Source organism: Trichechus manatus, unplaced genomic scaffold (genome assembly GCF_000243295.1).
Source record: "Trichechus manatus latirostris isolate Lorelei unplaced genomic scaffold, TriManLat1.0 scaffold00038, whole genome shotgun sequence".
Lineage (NCBI taxonomy): Eukaryota > Metazoa > Chordata > Mammalia > Sirenia > Trichechidae > Trichechus > Trichechus manatus.
Genome location: NW_004443974.1, coordinates 14310528 through 14320059, shown reverse-complemented (window position 1 = coordinate 14320059; position 9532 = coordinate 14310528). Strand labels below are relative to the sequence as shown.

The window sequence follows — 9532 nt, the reverse complement described above, 5'->3', positions numbered from 1 at the left end:
GATTTCTTCTATTACCCATTGATGTGTAAGCAGGGTATTATTTAGTTTCCATGTAGTTGATTTTTTTTCCTTGCTCTTTCTGTTGTTAATTTCTAGCTTGATGGCATTGTGGTCAGAGAGAGATGTACAATCTTGTTAAGAGGTCCTTAGTGGTTCGGTGGTAGAATTCTCACCTTCCATGTGGGAGACCTGGGTTTGATTCTCAGTCAATGTACCTCATGCACAGTTACCACCCATCTGTCAGCGGAGGCTTTGTGTTGCTGTGATGCTGAACAGGTTTAAATGGAGTTTCTACGCTAAGATGGACTAGGAAGAAAGGCCTGGTGATCTGCTTCTGAAAATCAGCAAATGAAAACCTATGGATCACAGCCAGCCAATCATGGAAGTGGTGCAGGACTGGGTAGCGTTTCGTTCTGTTGTACATGGGGTCACCATGAGTCAGGGGCCAACTCCACAGCAGCTAACAACAGCAGTCTTATTTACACTATTAGTTTGCTTGACAACTCTTTTCTTTATAAATAGCATAAATAGCCTTCCTGGCCAGTATTTCTTGAAATGGAATCAAGGGGTTTGTAGAATATGTGATCTGATGGACCAAGAATCAGAGAGAACTTAAAGTTTTTGTCCTTTATTTTCATAATACTTAAAATTGTTATAAAGGCAAAGATTTTACAGTAATTATTTTCGATTCAAAAAACATTCTAGTAAAATAAGACCTTAATTTCTTAGGCTGAATGTTTCTCAAATTGTTTTCTGTGGACCTGAGGGGGAGGGGTTGAGAAAATTATTTTTCTTCAGAAGAGGACTTCTTAAGTTTAAGAAACAGTGTTTTTGACTCTACCACCTGCCTAACCCCACTCAAGTTTGGTTTATATGGAAAATTTTTTCCTTTTACTGTTTGCACTACTTTTAATGGAAAATAGAATCAAAGCACAATGGCAGACTCAAAACTGAGGATGCTGGATTTAAAAAACAAGCTGGAGGATGACCTTGAATGTGTACTGTTTGACTGCACAAGCATGTGATAAGATTAAGTGGTAATTTTGTATTTTTATATTTAATTTGGCACTTCCTCATTTTACATGATCCTCTGGGTAGAGATTATATCTGCATTTTTATAGGCAAATGGCTAAAACTTCAAGATGTTCAGTGGCCTATCTCCATATAGTGCCAGAGCTGGGGGTTGAATCTTGCCTGATCTTTCGACTCATCCTCTATTACTGTTACTTCTCAAAATGCAACAGATGTTCCACCCTTGCCTCACTTGAAATTCTTTTCCCTGCAGTGTTGTGTTAAAGCTCTCCCTGGCTCATTTTCTCCATCTTGTCATCCTCTCCTTCCTGAGTCAGGCCCTCTTTACTAATTCTATGCAGAGCTGCAGTAGTCTTTGGCATTCTCATCCTTGTTGATAGCTTCAGTTCCACCAACTCACTGCCCTCCGGATCTAGGCCTACCTCTTTGAGTTCTAAATAGACCTTTGTTCCCAACTCACTTGTGGACATGTCAGCCGCTCGTTCAACATGTCAAAACTACATTTAATTTTCACCCTAAACTGCTGCTCCTCCCTATCTGGACCATCCATCTAGTCACAGAAGGCAGAACCTGGGACAATCCTAGAATCCTCTCTTTCCCTCACATTCCCCAGCACTTCCCTACCCCATATCTAGTCAGTCATCAAGAACAACTAGTTCTCTCTGTTAAGTGTTTATAAAGTGCTTCACTTGTGCACTCCATTTTCTCTCATCTGGACTATTGGAACAATCTCCTGATCTCCATCTCCTGGTGATTCTAAACATATCTATGGTCATACCACTCCCCTTATAAGCAGGGCTTCGAACTGGTTCTTCCCCGTTCAGTCATGGCTGATGAAGTAAAACTGGAACAGACCCAAATTTTTACAATTTGGGTGATCCAGAACGATCACCGGAACGGAAAAAATTATGGGTGGAAGCCCTGGAATGGGAGACTTGGAAGAGGCATAGTGAGCCCTTTCAGGAGACTGAGAATGAGATTGGATTATTGGCAGGACTGTGGCGAGCGACAGACATTCAAAGAGGCAGGGTCGGCCGCCATCTTTGAGCTGTTTTTGACTCTGCTGAAAATCTGAGGACAAGAGATTTGGTTGCCATGCAACGCATACGCCACCCTTGTTTTCTAAGAAGGAGATTAGGTTTCTAGCAGGGCTGCCACCCATAATTTTTCCTGTTCTGGTTCACCCAAATTTTAAAAAATTGGGTCTGTTCTGGTTTTGCTTCTTCAGCCATGACTGAACTGGGAAGAACCGGTTTGAAGCTCTTCTTATAAATCCTTCAGTGGCTCACATGCGCCTACCAGAGAGTCTAATCTCTTGGGTTGGCATTTGAGGCCTTGGGTGATCTGGCTTTTGACTGTCTCTTACTCTTATCACTCACCACCATCCCTCCCCTTGCATCTTGCCCTCAGTACCACCTTGTGCTCCAGCAGGACAAATCCCCCTAATTCCTGGACATCTCCATGTCTTTGCATTCCCTGTTGCTGGAATACTTGACTCTCATTCTTCCAGACAAGGAAGCTCAAGGCATGCTGCAGGTTTCTGTTCGTTTTGGTTCCCCATTTCCAAGCACCATTCCTGGCACATACTGTAGGTTCAATTAATTTGAATGAATAAAGTCCGTGTAAGTTATTTCACTCACTTGTTTGAAGAAAGCAGACTTTTTAACTCTTCCCCCTCCTACTTCCTTGCTCTTGGTTTCAGTCAGCTGTTTTGAATGATTTCCCGGCAGTAACAGTTAAGGTGCTAATAGTGTGAGTTTGTTTCACCTGTTGTGTTTCTTTTGTCAGTTGTTGGTATCTGGGAAAGACATTTTCTTTTGCACTAGGACATTAACTGTATCCAAAAACCATATTCCTAGTAAGAATACGGAACATGAACTAATGGGTCAGAGTTCAGTACTGCAAGCAGTTTTCAGACCAAATTTGGTAATGTTGATTTAAAACTGCTCAACAAAAAAGCACCCAAGTAACAATCATGGAAAATATTAGTACTACTTTCTGTGTATAAATATGTTGTTGAGAGAATTGTTAATTGAAATCACTTTAGTCATAGAGAAAGACTATAAACTCTCTCTTGATCTTTTTAACAGGATCAGTTTGACAACTTAGAAAAACACACACAGTGGGGAATTGATATTCTTGAGAAATACATCAAATTTGTAAAGGAAAGGACAGAGATTGAACTCAGCTATGCAAAGCAACTCAGGTAAGTTGATATATTGAAAAAGATTATTTGTTAACTGCAATATGGATGTAAGGATCACTTATATTCTTATTTTATAGTATGAATGTATACTCCTTTAAATCTTTCTTTTCCCTTTTATGTAGAATAATGCTATTTCAATAAAAAATAACTATTTTTGATATGGAAAATTCATTTTCATAGAACAGTAAAAATAAATTATTTGCTGAATTTTACAACAGCCTGTTTTTTTTCAGTAAACTTTTTATTAAAATATATACAGAGAAGTGCACAAATCACAAGTGTACAGCTCCATCAAATTTTACAGTGAACATACCAATGTTAACAGCATCCAGGTCAAGAAACAAAGAATTACCAGCCTCGCTGGCCTCCTTGACCCTTCCAGTTCACTGCCCTCCTTCCTCCTCTACTGACTTCTAACAGCATAGGTTAGTCTTGCCTGTTTTTGAACTTTATGTGGACATAATTATGTAGTATGCATTCTTTTGTGTCTGGCTCCTTTTTTTTTTTAAATTTTATTTATTCTGTTATTGTTGTTGAGAATATACACAGCAAAACATACACCAATCCAACCGTTTCTACCTGTACAATTCCATGATGTTCATTACATTCTTCGGGTTGTGCAACCATTCTCACCCTCCATTTCTGAGTTCCTCCCCCACTAACATAAACTAACTGCCCCCTAAATATTTCTATTTACTCTTTTGAGTGCTGTTGTCACTTCGATCCCATATAGATAGTTCTTAAAAGAGCATAATGCTCAAGGCAGAACATTTCTTACTCATTAAGCTAAACTGTTGTTTGGTTTTAAGAAGACTTCAGGGAATATTTTTGGTTTAAGGTTTAACGATTACCTCAGGGCAATAGTTTCAGGGGTTCATCCAGCCTCCATGGCTCCAGAAACTCTAGAGTCCTTGAGAATTTGAAATTCTATTCTGCATTTTTCCGCTTTTGATCAGGATTCTTCTATGGAATCTTTGATCAAAATGTTCAGTAATAGTAGTCAGGCACCATCTAATTCTGATCTCATGGAAAAGGAGACAGTTGTTCATGGAAGCAATTAGCCACACATTCCATTTTCTCCTCCTCTTCCTGACTCTTCTTTCTCTGTTGCTTCAGGTGAATAGAGACCAATTGTTGTGCCTTGGATGTGTCTGGCTTCTTTTGTTCTATGATATGTTTGTAAGATTCATCCGCGTTGTTGCATGTGGTAGTAGTGTGTTTATTTTCATTGCTGTTTAGTATTTTAATGTCCGAATATGCCACAGGTTATCCATTCTGCTGTCACTGGGCAATTGGTTGTTTCCAGTTTGGAGATACAATGAATAGTGCTCCTGCAAGCATTTTTATACAAGGCTTTTGGTTCATATCTGTATACATTTCTAAATGTATACCTAGAGTGGAATTGCTGAGTCATAGGCTATGTGACCATAAGCCTCCTTTAGTAGATAGGGTCAGTTTAGCTTTAGTGGATAGAGTCAGTTTTCCAAAGTGTAGTATTCCCGCCAACAGTGTGTGAGAATTGCTGTGGAGCAGCATTTTAAATGTATTTTGGACTTCTTAAATCTTTAATGGTGACTTTCATTCAAGAAATTTGTGTTTTTAGATAAATGTTTAAAAGTTTTAGTGGAACTAAGCTTGAGTTTGAAGTGACACGCAAAATCTTTATTTCTTGTTGTATACTTGAATTGGTTTGTGCGTATTGTTTCAAGACTTGCTAAAAATCTAGAGGTGTTTGGTTTAGAAACATTTTGTTTTAATCCAAAGAACATCTGGCTTTAGAGTTATATAGGGTGTCATTGAAAGAATGTAGATTCTTGTTGCGTTTTGTTTCAATTTTTAAAATAAATATCTAAATGGTGCATATGGAATAATTTTATGAATGACAAGTTTTCTTTCCATTGAGTGAATAAAATGTAAAAAATATTGCTTGATGAAAAAAAAAATACCTCTGAATCAATATCAATTTCTAATACCCTGTGTGTATGTCATCCTCATTCATACTTTAAAGCTTTTAGAACTGAAACAAGGAATAGAGGATGGGCTGCTTTGCATTGGTTATTAAGTATTGCAGTGGTGGTCAAAATGTTGTCTTTCACGTGGAAACAGGTTGCATAACAGCTTTAGTCAAAACAACATGAAATATTTGCATTGGTCCTACATTATGGATTTGTTTATTTTTGTTCTCTTCCTTGTCTATTAGCATAAACTCCTCTTTCCTGGTGCATTAGTCCATTATCTTATTTTGTGCCTAGAGGTTTGTTACTGTTGTTGTTGTTAGGTGTTGTTAGTCGGTTCCAACTCATAATGACTCTCCATACAACAGAAAGAAATACTTCCCCGTCCTGCGCCATCCTCACAATTGTCAGTGTGTTTGAACCCATTATTGTAGCCACTGTGTCAATCCATTTTGTTGAGGGTCTTCCTCTTTTTCACTGACCCTCTACTTTACCAGGCATGATGTCCCCCTCCAGGGACTAGTCCCTCCTGATAACATGTCCGAAGTTTGTGAGATGAAGTCTTGCCATCCTCGCTTCTAAGGAAAATTCTGGCTGTAATTCTTCCAAGACAGATTTGTTCATTCTTCTGGCAGCCCATGGTGTATTCAACATTCTTCACCAACACCTGTAAAAATGGCATGGGGAGGCATCTGACTTCACTAGAGGGAAGGAGAATCAAGATCAACAACCTAGGGCTGATTTCTATGAGGTTGAGGTCAGACATACCTCCTCTTTCCACCATTTTTACCAATTCTGACACCAACCGTCCCTCCCATGGCACTCTCTACTTCTCTGCTGAGTTCAGTAATTCATTGCAGTGGCCACGCAGAATTCAGAGACGATACGCACAATTTTGGGGTTTATTAGAGAATTAACAGGTTATGATTCAGGTTCAGGAACACTCAGGATACAGTTCTCCCATCAGGACAGCCTCTTCTCAGCCATGCCTGCAGGCACGCCTCTCTCTGGCCCCTTGGCCTCTGCCCTGCTCAAGCACGTATTACAAAGCTCTTTTAGCTCTGCAGATAAGTGCCCTGAGGCATCCCACTCTGCCAATAAGCCCAAAGGCACTCAGCTATAGCTCTGTGGGTCAGCAAACCCCAGCTCCACCCAGCCCAGAGACACTTTCTCAGCCAGCAAGCCTCCTGCCCGAAGGCACTCAGCTTTCTTGTGCTACTGCTGCTGCTGTTTCTCTGCTGCCGCTTCTCGCAGTCTTTGGTGTTCAGCACTCTCTCTCGGTCTCCTGGTTCCAGGAACTCCTCAGCGCAGGGATCTCAGGTCCAAAAGATGTGCTCCAATCCCAGCTCTCCTTTCTTGGTGGTATTGAGATCCTCCTTTCCCTGCTGGGATGGCTCATTTTAAGCCTACCTGGATGGCAAAACTGACCAATCTCCTTGTTAGGGTTCCGTATACCTATTAGCATGATCCCACCCAATCATCTGGTGGGAGTTAAAAGACTATAGCTAAAAGGGTCATATTAAGCAGTTTATTGCACCGCAGTACCATAATTCAAATACATCAATTTTTCTTTGGTCTTCCTTAGTCATTGTCCAGCTTTTGCATGCATATGAGGCTATTGAAAATACCGCGGCTTGCGTCAGGTGCACCTTAGTCCTCAAGGTGACATCTTTGCTTTTTAAAACTTTAAAGAAGTCTTTTGTGGCAGATTTGCCCAATGCAGTACATCATTTGATTTCTTGACTGCTTCTATGGGTATTGACTGTGGATCCAAGTGAAATGAAATCCTTGACAGTTTCATTATTTTCTCCACTTATCATGATGTTGCTTGTTGGTGCAGTTGTTAGGATTTTTGTTTTCTTTATGTTAAGGTATAATCTATACTGAAGGCTGTAGTCTTTCATCTTTATCAGTAAGTGCTTCAAGTCCTCTTCACTTTCAGCAAACAAGGTTGTGTCATCTGCTCATCACAGGTTGTTAATGAGTCTTCTTCCAATCCTGATGCTGCTGCCTTCTTCTTCAGATAGTCCATCTTCTTGGATTATTTGCTCGGCATACAGATTGAATAAGTATGGTGAAAGGATACAACCCTGACACACACTTTTACTGATTTTAAACCATGCAGTAGCCCCTCGTTCTGTTTGAACAGCTACCTCTCGGTCTACGTACACGTTTCTCATGAGTGCAGTGAAGTGTTCTGGAATTCTCATTCTTCACAATGTTATCCATAATTTGTTATGATCCACACAGTTGAATGCCTTTGCATAGTCAATAAAACACAGAAACATCTTTCTGGTATTCTCTGCTTTCAACCAACATCCATCTGACATCAGCAATGATATCCCTTGTTCCATGTCCTCTTCTGAACCTGGCTTGAATTTCTGGCATTGTTCCTGTTTTCCTGTCTCTTCTTGCCTCCTCATCTTTGCTTTTGGGCAGATGTTGCCCATTTGGTCTCATACACTTGATTAAACTAAGAAGCACCTTCCTCATGTTGTGTTATTGTTTATTTTATAGGCCTGTTTAATCTTTGGCTGAAAGGTGGACTTAAGAAGTGGCTTCAGTTCTGAGTTAGCAAGTTGTCCGGGGGCCATAGTCTCAGGGTTTCCTCCAGTCTCAGTCAGACCAGTAAGTCTGATCTTTTTTGTGAGTTTGAATTTTGTTCTACATGTTTCTCCCACTCTGTCTGGGACCCTCTATTGTAATCCATGTCAGAGTAGTTGATGGTGGTAGCTGGGCACCATCTAGTTCTTCTGGGCTCAGGCTGGAAGAGGCTGTGGTTCTTGTGGTCCGTTAGTCCTTTGGAATAATATTTTCCTTGTTTCTTTGGTTTTCTTCATTCTTCTTTGCCCTGAACATGATGGGACCAATAGATGTATCTTAGATGGCCACTCACAATCTTTTAAGACCCCAGACGCTACTCACCAAAGTAGGATGTAGAACGTTTTGTTTATGAACTATGGTATGCCAATTGACTTAGATGTCCCCTGAGTACAACTGTGTTTGAATTATCTTAAGCATAATTTTACTGGCATGTGATATTAATGATACTGTTTGATAATTTCCACATTTCATTGGATCACCTTTCTTTGGAATGGGCAGAAATATGAATCTCTTCCAGTTGGTTGGCCAGGTAGCTGTGAAGGCCCCGAAAGCTTTATCCATCCATATCATTAAAGTTGTCTCTACTTTGAGGAGGCATCTCTTCCCCAGTTGTAATTTGAGTGCCTTCCAGCCTGAGTGGCTCATCTTCCGGCACTATATCAGACAATGCTCTGCTATTCTCCATAAGGTTTTCACTGGCCAGTTTTTTCAGAAGTAGGTCGCCAGGTCCTTCTTCCCAGTGTGTCTTAGTCTGGAAGCTCCACTGAAACCTGTCTACCATGGGTGACCCTGGTGGTATTTGCAATACCAGTGGCATAGCTTCCAGTGTCACAGCAACATGCAAGCCCTCACAGTACAACAGAGAGAGGTGGTGGAGAGGTTTTTTATTAGATCTTATTAAATCAGTTCTTAACAAGTTTCTGCATTAGTTCTGTGTTATGAGGGGAAAATGCTTTCTTAGCTCCCCATCTGGAATGCACCTGCTCCTTGTCCTTTCTTCTCCCCCTAGCTGAGGGAACTGAAGATTTAGGAACAAAATGAGAGGTTATTAGAAAAGACTCCAACTTCCAATATAGGTTTAGGATCAAAGTTAATAGCTCTCCATTGACCATTTTTGTTGTTGTGAGCCGTTGAGTTGATTCTGATTCACAGTGACCCTACAGGACAGAGTAGAACTGCCCGTAGGGTTTCCTAGGCTGTAATCTTTATGGGAGCAGATTGCCAGGTCTTTGCTCCTGTGGAGCCGCTGGGTGGGTTCGAACTGCTGACCTTCTGGTTACCAGCCGAGCTGTTAACCATTGCACCACCAGGGCTCCTTTGACTATTTTACACCGTCATGGATTGAAATTATGTCCCCCAGAAAATGTATGTATCAATTTGGCTGGGCCATGATTCCTGGTATTGTGTGATTTTCCCGTATGTTGTAAATCCTGCCTCTATGATGTTAATGAGGGAGGATGGGTGGCAGTTGTGTCAGTAAGGCAGGACCTGATATACAAGACTGGGTTGTGTCCTGAGGCAGTCTCTTGAAATATAAAAGAGAAAAGTAAGCAGAGAGACAGGGGGACCTCATACCACCAACAAAGCAGTGCTGGGAGCAGAGCGCATCCTTTGGACCTGGGGTCCCTGTGTGGAGAAGCTCCTAATCTGGGGAACACTGATGAGAAGGCCAACAGAGAGAGAAAGACTTCCCCTGGAGGTGACGCCCTGAATTTGGACTTTTAGCCTACTTTAC

General features: G+C 40.9%; 1 protein-coding gene across 1 annotated transcript in view; it reads left to right on the top strand.

The window, feature by feature from the left end:
• The window catches only part of FNBP1 (formin binding protein 1), a 142000-nt gene that overhangs the window by 49794 nt on the left and 82674 nt on the right, over nt 1–9532 (top strand). The window contains exon 2 of the mRNA XM_023730620.1: nt 3123–3238. Within this exon, the coding sequence (XP_023586388.1) occupies nt 3123–3238 (116 nt within the window). The remainder of the gene's footprint in view (nt 1–3122; nt 3239–9532) is intronic.